The 14380-nt window shown below is 39.3% G+C and overlaps 4 protein-coding genes across 6 annotated transcripts; 2 read left to right on the forward strand and 2 right to left on the reverse strand.

Moving 5' to 3' along the window:
- Nucleotides 1-454: 454 nt before the first annotated feature.
- Y81G3A.6 (uncharacterized protein) lies at nt 455-1190 on the reverse strand. The gene is made up of 3 exons (NM_001267440.3): nt 904-1190; nt 713-846; nt 455-667 (listed from the first exon to the last, which is right to left on the reverse strand). Exons 1-3 carry the CDS (start codon nt 983-985, stop codon nt 482-484), a joined length of 402 nt encoding a protein of 133 aa, NP_001254369.1. The 5' UTR covers nt 986-1190; the 3' UTR covers nt 455-481.
- On the reverse strand, nt 910-2613 carry Y81G3A.1 (DUF3444 domain-containing protein). Its single transcript, NM_064379.3, has 4 exons — nt 2307-2613; nt 2125-2253; nt 1781-2067; nt 910-1449 (listed from the first exon to the last, which is right to left on the reverse strand). The coding sequence occupies exons 1-4, from the start codon at nt 2361-2363 to the stop codon at nt 1191-1193; spliced, it is 732 nt and encodes a 243-aa protein (NP_496780.1). The 5' UTR covers nt 2364-2613; the 3' UTR covers nt 910-1190.
- Nucleotides 2614-2850: 237 nt separating this feature from the next.
- Nucleotides 2851-10188, forward strand: gcn-2 (Eukaryotic translation initiation factor 2-alpha kinase gcn-2; the record flags this gene model as incomplete). Of its 2 annotated transcripts, none has more annotated exons than NM_001381637.2 (11): nt 2851-2984; nt 3033-3389; nt 3463-3624; nt 3732-4331; nt 4391-4532; nt 4584-6718; nt 6770-6944; nt 6995-7683; nt 8572-8834; nt 8885-9158; nt 9584-10188. In NM_001381637.2, 11 exons carry the CDS (start codon nt 2856-2858, stop codon nt 9746-9748), a joined length of 5091 nt encoding a protein of 1696 aa, NP_001366669.1. In that variant the 3' UTR covers nt 9749-10188. The 2 variants fall into 2 exon arrangements, with proteins under 2 accessions (NP_001366669.1, NP_001367229.1); NM_001381636.1 differs by having other exon boundaries at nt 2856-2984; nt 8876-9158.
- Nucleotides 10110-12933, forward strand: Y81G3A.4 (DUF19 domain-containing protein). Of its 2 annotated transcripts, NM_001267443.3 has the most exons (5): nt 10110-10490; nt 11322-11492; nt 12274-12360; nt 12408-12608; nt 12660-12933. In NM_001267443.3, exons 1-5 carry the CDS (start codon nt 10353-10355, stop codon nt 12855-12857), a joined length of 795 nt encoding a protein of 264 aa, NP_001254372.1. In that variant the 5' UTR covers nt 10110-10352; the 3' UTR covers nt 12858-12933. The 2 variants fall into 2 exon arrangements, with proteins under 2 accessions (NP_001254372.1, NP_001254373.1); NM_001267444.4 differs by lacking the exon at nt 11322-11492 and having other exon boundaries at nt 10298-10490.
- Nucleotides 12934-14380: the final 1447 nt, after the last annotated feature.

Here is a 14380-nt window from a genome sequence, read left to right on the forward strand (position 1 = left end):
ATCAAATTAACTTTTTAAAAAGCCAAAAATTTTATTCAGAATTGTAATAATTAATTGTTGTTCCAGTTTCAGTTTCAGTTTTTAAAAAATACTTCCGGTTAAGCTAGCATACTTTCTTTGGTATTTTCTAGTATATTTGATCATGCTAAACAGTTTTATGCAAGAAAAAAGAAGCACTCCATATGATTTTGCAGTACTTTTGAATTTTTGAAAAATTCAGCTTTCGGTTAAATTCCCAATTTTTTTAAAAATACTTCCGGTTAAGCTAGCATACTTTCTTTGGTATTTTCTAGTATATTTGATCATGCTGAACAGTTTATATTTTTTTCGAGCCGCGACGCGACAAGCAACGCGCCGTAAATCTACCCCAGAAATGGCCGAGCCAAAATGGCCTAGTTCGGCAAATTCTTCCATTTCAATTTATGAGGGAAGCCAGAAGGAGAAGGATCAAATGAATTTTTTAAAAAGTCAAAAATTTTATTCAAGAATTGTAATAACTGAATGTTTCTGTTCCTGTTCCGGTTGCAGTTCCAGATTCTGTTCCAGTACAAGCAGTGCTCTCCATTGCACCAGTCGTCTCGGTTCTGGCTCCAGTTTCAGGATTCGTGTAGACGCTTCTTGTATGCGAGGAGCCTTCTTCGCCAACAACAATATAATACTCGAATAACTGAAATTTGTTATATACACGCTAGTCTAAGTTCCAAAAGCTTACACTTGGTCTGCTCAAAATCAACTTTGGCGGAGTTGTCTGATAGAAATTGATGGCAGTTGTGATGAGCACGATGACGGTGAAAAATAGGAATAGGGAGCATTGAATCGCATTGAAATATGCTATGAAAGGGTATGCTGTAAAAATATTGATTTGAATGTTGCAAATCTGGAAATATTATGAAATGAAATTACCTTCGAAAATCGAAATATTCCTTGTGGCGCTTATAGCTTTTACAACAAAAATTGTTAACAAATATATCGATTTGAAATCCATCGTAACGCGATAAAATTGAAAAGGAGAGGAAAAACGAACAGCCGGAATAATTTTGGAAAAGGTCACGGAAATGAAAAATATTGATTATTTTCAAAAAAATACGTTGCAAATAACCACATGAGAAACCCTTCATTCAATTAATTCCACATAAAAAACCTTTTATTCAACTCAAAATAAGATCTATTCCAACCACCAGGAGAACTCTTCAGAGCAAGTGTCCTCTTGTTTCATCTGAATCGATCCGAACGATTTGTAGTATTGAACGAGTTGATTGAGCGAGTAGTGTTTGCGAACGATTGGGTATCCACAATCCACCGAATGGAAGAGTCGCCGTGAGATGGTCAATGCCGTTTCCCACCTCGAATAGGTGGTACAGCGCAAACTCTCCACGATTCTTGACTTGAGCTTCAGCGTCCGCAGAGCTGTACACACCGATGTAGGCCGTCTGGGAAGCATGGTGGAATCTGAAAATAGAAATTGAAAATGGAAATTTTTAAAAGAAAATTCTGCTTTTCAAACTGCAAGTACCCTATGAAATTCGTGTCAGTAAATTTTAGTAAAATTCAAAATTACGATGATATTACCTAGCTGCGTAAAATTTTAGGCCCAGGCTCCGGAACATGTAAAACTACAGTACCCGCGAGTACGGCAGGTTTTCTCTTTTTCATTTAGAAGTTCTTGATGTTTTTAACTGCGAAACTCGCTCAGGTACTGTAATCAGAAAGTTTTGTTCGTGCCGGGACTCCAAGTTACAGTAGTAAAACATTTCAGTAAGCCATGCTCCTTTAAACTCACTTCACATTGCTCTCCAAAGATTCAGTGGTAACTGGACCAGAGTAGTTCGTGGATCCTTCAATAGTGGCCAAGCTCTCATATGTGCTCTCTACGGGCTCCGACTTCTTCTTCTTTCGCTCCTTACTTCCTCTTTTCTTGCTCTTCGGCTCCTTCACCTCCAACTTTCTCAGCTTGGCCGCAAGCTTATCAGCCAGTTTTTGCTCTTCGCTCAATACAGGAAGATTCACGTACTCGTTGTCCACTGGTTTTTTGCCGTTGGAGCTCCGACCATCTGGCTTTGGTTTGTTCTGAAAAAGAGAATGTTGAAGCTCCATAAGTTTTAAACTTGAGCTCCCAGAACTTACCAGGCTCAGCGGCTCGTAGATGCTGTTATACGGAGTTCTGGAGTTCCCATCGTCCACACTTTCCACTAGATTTTTACCGTAGGTACACTGACCGTTGTGCTTGAAACATCCATCCGGCTTTGATTTAATCTGAAATACAGGCTGTTGAAGCTTCAGAAGCTACCGAGTTGCCAAGAACTTACCAAGTTCAGCGGCTTGTAGAGGCTGTTGTACGGACATCTTGGGGTTTCATCGTTCATTATTCGTACCTCTTGATTAGTTGGAACCTCTCTTCACAGAAATATCAAACAATGATTGAAAATTTACGAAATCTACGTTGTTGCTTTTTTCTCTGTTTTGCCGAGTTTGTAAAATAAACTTTTGGTCACGTAACAAAGATTGCATTATTTTTGTGTTTTTGTGTGTTTTTTTTTTAAATTTTGTTTCTTTTTTCGTGTAAAAATGTATGATTTTTCCCGTAAAAAACTAAATTTGAAACAAGCGCCAAAAAGTGGCGGTGTACGCAAGCGCCAGAGCCTACGACACTTTGCGGACACACTAATTTTACTTTTATTTTCTGTCGCATTTATCGCCAATTACAATCGTTGTGAAGCTTTCATTTGGTTTAATAGTGTCGTCGTGACTAAAATCGATACCTTATCTTCCATTTTTCTTATTCCCAGGGCCCCATTTTCAGTGTTCAAAGTTTTAAAATAATAAATTTATATTTAAATTGTCTTTTTTTCCAGGTGATGACCAAGGAGAATCAAATAGTACTTGACGAACGGGTAAAGGAGAACCAGCATCTGCAGGAGGAAGAAAAACTAGCGTTAGACGCCGTTTATTTGAATCAGATTACTTACATCAAAGCTCATTGGCATGTGAGTGAGAAAGCACATGGAAATCAATGATTTTTTGGTTTTTCTCAGGTCTGGGTGCCCACAAACTGTCACATCCTGTTAAAAGCCCTCGATTCGTGCTTTTTGAATGGAGACCCACTTGGAAAAAGTAAATTGAGCGTTATTCTCCATGTAAAGTGCTCCGAAGACTATCCACAAAGGAAGCCAGCCGTGGATCTTCTCGATCCTCAAGGACTTTCGAAGGAAGATGTTCAAAATTTGCTAACTATCCTTCGACAAATGGCAGACACGTGGGAAGGATGTGTTGTGATCGCCGAACTGGCGCACAGGGTCAGAGAATTTCTAACGGACCATACTCCCCGCCCCGCTGGAAGTTTCCATGATGATATGTTGGCAAACAAGGTCAGGACAGAGGCCGAAAAACAAGTACGAAATGCAAATTTATTCGGAAATTTTGTTTGCAGTGTTCTTTATGAATTTATTTATTAAAATTTTGCAGAGAAAACGACTCGACACGGAGCAAAAAGAGCTGGAGTTGTTGGAGGAGGAGATGCGACAGAGAAACGCGATTGAAATGGAGAAAACGTTGAATGGCACACGACAGGAGAATGAAACGCGAATAATTGGAGGACGGCGAATCGTTGTACTCTCCAATATGCCTGTAAATCGACAAAAACCCTGCAATTCGTGCAATGAGTGGATGGGATTTTGGGAGGTCAATCTTGCGCGACTCTTGCGTAAAGCGTAAACTAATGGTTTTATTTACAGAACACCCAACTTCTCATTTCCGAATGGACGTTCCGATTCTCCAGCAATCGAAATCCGGCTGAAGGGAAGCGAAAAGATTTCGCACCGTTCCTACAGAAGCTGGACGCAGTGTACAATGAGATTCAGAAGCTTTGCGAAATTAAAGGCCTTGATCAGAATCTGGTGGAATATGCATTTGTGCATTTGCAGAAGATCAGTGTTTCACCGGATCAGATTCTGATTCAACTGAACGTGGCTCAGAAGATATTCTCATCCGAGGAAAATATGCAGGACACCTATGAGCTGATTGTTCAGAAATCGAATCTTCTCCGATTACTCGCAGCACAAGCCATCTGCGGTCTCCGATATCTTCACGAAGCTTCCATGACACACAAGCATCTGACATTAGGAAGTGTGTGGACCCGAAACAGTACAGGCGACTGTGTTTTTAGATTCTCGGATTTCGGCTCAATGGGACCCTTGCTGGATTTAGTTAAGATGTTCGGAGATATTTGCTCGGGAAAGTATGTTGCACGCGACGAGGATAAAGAGAAGGAGTATGATCGACGACGGAAAGATCTTTTCCAACTAGGAACACTCCTAGACGGTTTGATACTCGCTGTAAGTTTTCAAAGTTTTGAATTTTTGAACAAAATTTCTAATAAATTAATCAGTTTCAGACTCGTGGATCTACCTACTCTCGAGTTCCAACTCCAGTCGAAGGTAATCAGAACACTGGTACGAACCTCCTCGGCAACTTTATCGCAAAATGCCAGGAAGCGAAAAATATTGATCAACTCGTTGAAGATCCATTTTTAAAAGGTATTTTTGTAACTTTCATGACAGAACATTAGAAACACTTTTTTTTTTCAGAAGAATGCCAATCTGAAAGCGAAAACATCTTCACTCCATTCGGTGGAGCAATGAGCCCTGATGGAAGAATGCTCGCTGATAACGTGATTATTCGAGTTCTTGGGAGAGGCGGTTTCGGTGATGTCGTTCTTGTTCGAAATAAGATGGACAGTACGGATTATGCAATTAAACGGATCCCTTTGAACGCGAAAAGTGATAAATTGAATCGAAAAATCGCAAAAGAGGCGAAATTCTTCGCAAAATTGAATCATCCGAATATGGTTCGATACTACTATGCTTGGGCTGAAGACTTGATTCCGATCGTTGAAGAAACGTCTGATGATGATTCCTCGCTTGGAGCTGTTCCTATTCCGGGAAAAGAGAAAATTGGCAAGAAGGGAAAACTGAAGACAGGAAAGTCGCTAGAAGATAAAGAGAACAAAGCTAATCTTGGTGGCGGCGATTCGTTGATGCCTATGAATTTGAGAGGACTCGTCAAAGATCACAGCATTGGAGTTGATGCGAAAGAATGGTCGACACCATTTGGAAAACCGGAGGGACCTAAATGTGCTTCACGAATGAGACAGAGCAAGAGAAGCACACCCAGTGGAGGACTGAAGCATCTATCCGAGTGCTCATCTGATGACGAGGATGATGATGATAGTAGTGAGATTGATTGGGATGCTGAAAGTGAAGAGGTGGAGGATGAAGAATCAGACGATTCGGATGAAGAGGATGAGGATGATGGTGAACGACTTGTTCAGCTGAACACCGAGACTTCTACTGGAGCTGATAGTGTATTTGAGAGATCCACTGCTGATGAAGATGTTGTGTTCACCGCTGAATCGGAAGATTTGAATGCAAAAAGGCGGGAGTCGATTGAGCTAATGGAAATAAACACGACGACGACGAGCAAGAGCAAGTTAGCGATTGATGTTGTTCCAGTGAGAAAGCCGCGAATCTTGTGCATCCAGATGGAGTACTGTGACCGTGCCACTCTTCGTCAGTATATTGATGAAAATCACTGCTTCAACGCGCCCACGGAAGTTTGGAGAATCTTTTCGGAAGTTTTGTGTGGTCTCAAATACATGCATGACATGGCAATGATTCATCGGGATATCAAGCCATTGAACATCTTCTTAACGTCACAAAATGGTGTGAAGATCGGAGATTTCGGTCTGGCAACGCTGGAAGCAATGAGCTCAAAGGGAAAAATCGTCGGTGGTGCCGCCGAGAAAAGCACTAGTATTGAAGCGATGCTTTCTCCGAATGGAGTGAAGAGTAAAGGATCAGATGTTCATCAAACAAGAGATATTGGAACTCAACTCTACATGGCTCCAGAGCTCTTTGTCGATGAGCTGGTTCACAAGGCACCGTATACTTCAAAGATTGATATCTACAGTGCAGGAGTTGTTCTATTTGAGATGTTCTATCGTCCCTTGCCACCAAGTATGGATCGAGTTTCGACGCTCAACAATCTCCGAGACGATATCAAGATTCCCAGTGATTTTGGTGCTGGACTTGCTGCTCCGATGGCTGGGCTCGCGAGAAGAACTGTGGAGAAGATGCTTCAACGGAATCCGGATGAAAGACCAACAGCTGACGATCTTCTGAACGATGAGGATCTTCCGATGCATACAAAGGAAGATGCGACGTTCCGGAATCTTTGTGAGAAAGTTATCAAAAAGCGAGATGGTCGAATGAATGCGTGGCTACTCGATAAACAATTCAAAGAGGAAGTTCCGACGTCTCTGAACTATTGTTACGATGTGGATATTTGTCTTGAGCGGGCCAAGTACAACAATCGGGAGGTGCTCGTCGAGACTCTTCGTGCCGAATTTTGCAAGATTCTCAAAATCCACTCTTTCGAAAAATTGCATACTCATACGTTGATGCCGGTGTCGACAGCGCTAGCCGCTGCATCGGTGCGCACGAAGCCCGTCGAGGTACTGGATAGAAGTGGAGTTCCGGTGGCACTTCCGATGGATTTGCGGCAGAATTTCGTTCGATTCTGTGTGAGAAATAGTGTGCAGCGAATGAAACGATTCAATTTCGGACGAGTCTACTCACAAACATCGGCGAACGGGCATCCACATGAGAGATGGGAGTGTTGTGTTGATTGTATTGGACCGCAGTGTTCTTCGCCTTCTCTTGAGGTTTATTAAATTTCTTCAAAAACAAATTTTTTATAATGAATTCAAATTCAGGCTGAGCTGCTGCTCGTTGCATGTGAAATGATGATTGGCTCACTGCCCGGAATGAAGTTTACTCTGAAAATCGGGCACGCACAGCTCATCGAGGCTCAAATTCGCCACCTGAAACTATCGGATGATGTTCGTGCTGAGCTCCTTGATGCTCTTCACCTCATCTCTGTATCTGATCGTGAGTTCTGATTATGTAACCGATTTCTAAAATTATTTCAATTTTTGCAGGACCACATTCTCACAAGGAAAAGATGGATATGCTGACGCCGAAGATCGGAGCCAAGGCCGCGAACATAATCACGAAACTTTTGATTCCGGTGGAGGATAATTTCGGCGCGTTCAAGGAGAAAGTAGCATGTTTCCGCAAGAAACTAAAAGTCGACGCAGCTCGTGTGCTCGTTGACAAAGCAATCCGGGATTTGGAAGAGATTGTCGGAACCTTCAAGTTTTGTCGAACTGAAGCAATTGAGCAGATTAGCATTGTGTACGACTCGCAGACCTGTTACCGTCCTCGAACATTTGGAGACGGACTCCTTTTCCAGATTCAAGTGGAAAAACCGAGCACGATTGCGAACAACAAGAGGGGTCGGCGCCAAAATGTTTTGGCTGGTGGTCGATACGATTCGGCACTTCTTCGAGAACGACATCCACGAGATTTTGTATACGAAATTCCTCTGTGCATTTCGGGATTTGGTGTTGCGATGGATGTGGTCTCACAGATACGAGACTCGATCAACAAATCTGCGAATATCCCGAAAACGCCTCAAAATCATTGCAAAGTACTAATTTGTTCGATGGTGCAGCCTGACGGTAGCAATTTGATCACTCAGAAGTTTGAGCTTGCAAAAAAGTTGTGGAGCATGGGAATTGAAGCCGATGTGTTCCATATTCCAGTGGACGATCTTGAATCGCTAACGGTACAGATTCAAAATCGATTTTTTTTCCGGCAAATAGGCAAATTTCCGGAATTGAAATTTCCGGCAAATCGGCAAAATACCGAAAATCAAAATTTCCCCCAAATCGGCAAATTGCCGGAAATCAAAATTTCCAGCAAGTTACCGTTTTGCCGAATTTGCCGGAAAAACGGCAATTGCCGAAAATGTTCGGCAAACATTTTAGAATTTCCATTTTAAATGTTTTCGTCATATAAAAAATCCCTGTATAAATTTCCGGCAAATCGGCAAATTACCAGAATTGAAAATTTCCCGCAAATCGGCTATCTGCCGAAAATCAAAAATTCCGGCAAATCGGCACTTTGCCGGAAATGAAAATTTCCAGCAAGTTGCCAAAAATCAAAAATTCCGGCAAATCGGCAATGTGACGAAAATCCAAATTTTCGGCACATCGACTAGGTGCCGGAAATGAAACTTTCCAGAAAATTTCCGAAAATCAAAATTTCCGGCAAATCGGCAAAGCGGCATTAAAATTTCAATTTTAAATGCTTCCGTCTTATAAAAAATTCCTCTAAAAATTTCCGGCAAATTGATGTCCGGCAAATCGACAATTTGCTGAAAATCAAAATTTCCGGCAAATCTGCAACTTGTCGGATTTGAAAATTTCCGGCATATCAGCAAACCGGCAAATTGCCGAATTCGCCGAAAATTTTCGGCAAAAATTTCAGAATTTCAATTTAAAATGTTTCCGTCTTATAAAAAGTCCTCCTAAACATGTGTCGGCAAACAGCAAATCGGCAATTTGCCGAAAATCAAAATTTCCGGCAAACCGGCAACTTGCTGATTTGCCGAATTTGTTGAAAATCGACACCCAGCCTGATTCATTCAGAAAATTCAAATCAAAATTTTCAGGAACATCGCAACCGAGCTTCAATAACACACATTCTTGCCGTCTATAACACACTTAACGAGGTCATTTGCAAAACGGAAACATCTTCGGAAACGATGGACGTGGACTCGGCGATTTCAAGTGTGTGGCGAGGAGTCCAAGCTCTTGATGGTCAAAGTATTCATATGACTCCATGTGGTGGTGGACCGATCTCTTCAATAAGCACTCCTGGAGAAGCTCATCATCATGATGATCATCACCCGGGAACTCCTGTTATTGCGTCCAAGTTTGTGATTCTTGCTGTTTAACCCTCACACAAGTTGTCAGATGTTTCAGAAGTTCGGTATCAACAACAGTGGCGACGACGAGCATCCGACCGATCAGTGCGACGGTGGCGAATCTCAATGTGATCCTTGTCACGTCGGCCGACAGATTCCACAAAGTTATGAAGGAGAAGAAACGAGTGGAGAGTCAAGTCAGGAACCATCTCACAGAATTTGTGGCTCACTTCACGAGCAAGACCAGGATCGAGGTGTTGGTGTGTGATATTCCGGCTGATGTGATCAAGAAGATCGTTAGCGAGCTCACGAAGACTAGTTCAGAAGCTGAGGTAAGAAATTAGATTTTTAAAATATATTAAAGTTGAAGAAAAACTAATAATGCAGAAATGCTAAAAAATTTTTAATTAAAAATTAATGTTAAAATATTTTTTTAACTTGATTAATCTGAAATTCAAATTGTTTTAGCTGAAACATTTGAGAAAGTACTCAAAAACTGTCCTATTTTTGTTTGAGATCTTTCTCAAATTTTTAACTGGAATTAACTTTATTTTCAGGTAATTCAACTAAATTTTAGTGAATAATTTTGGAACAACATGGTGCAATAGACGATTCTGTGTCGAGACTAATTTTAATTCTAATTTTACAAACTATTTATATATTCAAAATTTAATCAACTTTTATTTACTCAAAATTACTAGTTTTCCAGAAATTTTCATATTTTATTTAGTCATTGTTTGAAATTTCCAATTTCCAGATCGACAAGCTATTCGATCAGCTGATCCAGAAACATGGAAAAGTCGACCTGTCACCGCTCCGAAGACAATTTCACATCACTCTCAATGGCATTTCGACGGGCTCTGCGCAAGTGGCCATTCTCTTTTACCGGCAATCGGACAATTTCTACCGTTATCTCGTCTAGCATTTCTAGCATTTCTAGGACTTTTCCATTTTTAACTTTTTTTTTATTGTTTTGTTCTCTATTTGTTGCCCCATTATCTCCCTTTTACTGTATTATGATGTGAATATTCATTTTTCTTTTTCTTTTTTTGTTGCTTCTTTTTTCCTATTTCCGTTTAGTGCCTTTTTATATACAATCATCTCAATTTTATTTAATCATTTCATTTTTTTTCGCCTAGTTGTAAATATATCGCAGAACTCTTTCACTCGTCATAATTGTCCCCTCTGCTTTGAATTAAAATCATTTCTTCCTCTTTTTTTTTCTTTTTTTTTTCTCTGCCTTCTTTCCTCATTCCGCCATATCTCTTTATGTGTTCCATCTCTCATGTGCCTATTCGGGATATATTCGTAGTATTTATATCAAAGTGTGTTTGGTCGGAATCGATGAATCATTTCATTTTATTCTGACGATAATGTCTCAAGTCTTGTATGGAAAAAGGAAAAGCTGATGAAATGATAAGAATGACGAAGAAGAAGAAGAAGGAGAACATAATCGTCCAGTTCGTCTGGTCGTGTGTCACCTCTTTTCCACCCACCCCTCCACATTTTGGCGATTTTCCAAAGATATGGTGTACTTTTCATCGATTTTTGCATTATTATTATTTTCATTTATTTTCACAGTTGGATTGTGTTATCAAACAAGATTCAAACGGGATTTCATGTTGATAACAGATGGTAATATGACAGATGCCAAGTGCTTCGAAGTAGGTGCAAATAGTTATTATATTGACGCAAAAATTTGGGTCTCGACACGACGAATTTTTTTGTTAAATGCGAGACGGTGTGCGCCAGTTTTGTTGATTTAAAAAAAAATCATGAAAAATACCAATTTTTCTATTACGGGGAACACGAAATTTTTAGAATGCGTATTGCGCAACATAGTTGACGCACAAAATATCTCGTAGCGAAAGCTACAGTAATTCTTTAAATGACTACTGTAGCTCTTGTGTCGATTTACGGAAATCATCTATTGATCGGTGAAATATTTTTTAAAAAGCACACACACACACACACACAAAAATAATTTTGAAAAAAAACGAAAAACCTACAGAAAATTCAGAATCCAGCCCGTAAATCGACACAATCGCGCTACAGTAGTCATTTAAAGAATTACTGTAGTTTTCGCTACGAAATATTTTGCACGTGTAATGTGTGGTGCAATACGCATTCTCAGAATTTTTTGTTCCTGTAATAGAAAAACTAAAATAAAACACAAAAATCGAAAATACAGTACTCTTTAAAGGCGCACAACCTTTTGCATTGGCCGAAAGTTTGTCGTGTCGAGACCCGGTACCGTATTTTTTTTGGTGTCAGGCGATGGGACCGCCGCGGTCTCGACACGACAATTTTTTGTTATTGATTTTCCATAGTTTTTTTTTTCAATCGAGATAAAAAGGTAAAATCGATTTTAAAAAAATTCCGCAATGTTTGAAACTACAGTACTATTCAAAGGCGCACACCCCGGTACCGTATTTTTAGCACCAAAACCACAAAATTCCACGTCTCTATAATACTGAAACGTTTCAAGTTTCCAGGGGTGCCAACAAGAGTACCGTACGAAATTCGAGTACACCCTCAACCAGTCGCTCTCAGAATTCTACGATTTTCCATTTCATCCGGTGGTGCTCGAGAGCTCGTCGTTTCAGTTGTATTGTAAGCTTTCGGAGCAAAAAACGAAATGTTTCGCGGAAAAGTGCAATGATTATGTTAGTTGTATATAATAATAATAATAATAATAATTTATTACGCTCGCTGGGAGACGTGAGGGAATACAGAATACAAAGTTATCATTGTTCGCTTGAACTAGAATTGGTGCAGTCGGGCAATTGTTTCCATTCCATTAGAATGTTGTCCTTGTCCTTGCGTAGACTCCCCCATAGTGGACGAGCGATTCCCGAGTGAAAATAATCACGGAATGATAAGGTCTCGCCACGAAAACGAATAACATAGTTCCGATTTTTCCAGTTTTATAAATAATAAATATAAAGCTATAAGCCCAATTTCAAAGTATTAAAATTCATCTTTCTAGAATAATATAACGAACATTTTGAGGTTTCTTGCACAAAATTAAGGGACTGGTTCTCGCCACAAACGAAAAAAAAATCAAGAAATCCAAGCGGAATGACGGAATACTCAAATAAAATTTTTTGAATTTCGATGAGGGTTACTGTACTATTTGAAGGCGCACACTATTTTTTGCAGCTTTCATTTGAAGATAATTTGTTCGTAGCATGACCTATTTGGTGTTGAACAAAATCATGTATCGTAAACTTACAAAATTTTGAGACTTGACATGCCTGGTTAAAGGAATAATTTTTTTCCGAGCGGTTCTCGCCACGATCTCATTCGCTATAGGGGTTTACTTGATATATTCTCATTTGATTTAAAATTCTAAAATACACAGAGAAAACCAAGATTACAAACAAACGAGACTATAATCAACATTTAATAATTTTCCAACAAAATGGTTCAATTTTGCGCTTTCAGGCCGCCGAAAACTCATTTTCCCCGTCGAATTTTGTGTGCATTTTCAAGAAGAGTCTATTCGAAAAAGCCCTGAAATGTTTGGCAAAAGTAAGTTTTGAATAACCTCCTACAAAAAATTATTTATTATTTTTCAGACGGAGCCCATCACATTCTTAAAATGTGATCATGAATGCCACGAGGAAATCGTTCGCACTGACCATCTCAAACAATCAACTCCAAACAATCAGAATCAGATTTTTGTCTCAACAGAGTTGGCAACATATGAGACTGAATTGGATAAGCTATGCAGGTTTCAGACTTGTTACATGAATTGTATGGTTCCGGTGGTGAAAGAGGTACTTATTTGCGCGTAAGATATGGTGCATAGAATCCTTGTTTTTTTGCAGATGTGTGACGATGAAGAATCAAAATCAGCAATCGAAATCGTCGAGGCGTACGTCCAATGGCACGCCGATGATATTTCCGACTGGCATTCGATCACAGGGAATGATGATACACTACCAAAAGCCTGTCATTCTCTGGTCAAAACACATACCAGAACAGATGACCCGATATTGCAAATTATAGGAAATGCCGCATTGTAAATTGAAGAATTTCGACAGGAAATGCAAAAGATCTAGACTTGGATAGCTTTAAATGAAGATTTTTTTTGTTGAAATATGTGTACCATTTATGAATTTGAAAAAATTGGAAACCTTCATGGAATATCGGAGCTATCGTAACCGCGAGTCTTATTCAAAATAATTTTCATAGAGGCAGAATATGATCTATTTTAGAGGGGGTTTTTATCTATATTCAATTTCTAATGAGCATACGTACTGAAAATCGAAAAATGAAAATTTCGCCGTAGAGGTTCATAACAAGTCTTATTCGATAGAAAATTTTATTTCATGTAGCCCCGTGAATTATTAGACTAGTACCATTTTTCCTCTAATAGTATTGCACCCCATTGTTCAACTTTGACTCAGTTGGCGTTTGTTTTATTGAAAAATGGTCAATTGACAAAACAATAAAACTTCACAACAATTTGATTAATTTTTATGCAGAAAACTGACATTTTGAGTAAAAGTTAAAGAATTGTTCAAATGTCTGGCGTTTTGAGTTCATCTTATTCTGATTCGCAAATTCCAGTTTCTAGGAAAAAAGTTTTGCACATGTATTTGGAATTTTCTTCTATTTCAGTCTGATTTTCATCTAAAATGCTGAACTTTTAGGTAATCACTGCTGAAAACTTAAAAAAAAACAACTTAAACAATTTAAAATAATTGTTACCCTATATTTACAGAGAATAACCTTCCATGTCGACACACTTTTTTCATTGTGAAACTATCATTTTGTAAAAAAGTTGTATACAAGGAATACTAGTGCACTTTCCAGAACAGGCTGCTCACAGTCAGATTCCCCTAGGAAACCTATGAAAGGTTCAGCGGTAATTTGAAAAAATTTGAAGCTTGAAAGCTTGGGAGAATCATGCTCGGGAGCAGGTTCACCGGGACCACCAGAAGGTGTAGGTCTCCAATTCCAAATGGAGCACCCGGAGACGAAGGCATACCAGGAGTTCCTGGAGAAAACATCGTTAGTCCGCCTTGACCATCTGGAAAGACATAGACATTAAAAATCCGCAAACCCCATAAATTTGCAGCAATTTCAATATCCATCTGCCGCTAAAATTCTAGTAATTCTAGTAACTTATGGCCTGAAAAAAAATGCACAACATTTTCGAAATAATCTTTATTCTATGACATCACCGGAAAAAAATTGAGTTCAAATTTGTGAGAAGATACCATTGTCTAATAATGAACTCCAACAAAAAGTGGATGCTGCTCGAAGAATGTGCAAAACCAATCGAATTCAATGCTGATCATCCGTTTATGTTCCTCCTGGCATTCGAGCAGCATCCACTTTTTGTTGGAGTTCATTATTAGACAATGGTATCTTCTCACAAATTTGAACTCAATTTTTTTCCGGTGATGTCATAGAATAAAGATTATTTCGAAAATGTTGTGCATTTTTTTTCAGGCCATAAGTTACTAGAATTACTAGAATTTTAGCGGCAGATGGATATTGAAATTGCTGCAAATTTATGGGGTTTGCGGATTTTTAATGC

The sequence above is a fragment of the Caenorhabditis elegans genome, chromosome II, assembly GCF_000002985.6.
Source record: "Caenorhabditis elegans chromosome II".
In the NCBI taxonomy this organism is placed as follows: domain Eukaryota; kingdom Metazoa; phylum Nematoda; class Chromadorea; order Rhabditida; family Rhabditidae; genus Caenorhabditis; species Caenorhabditis elegans.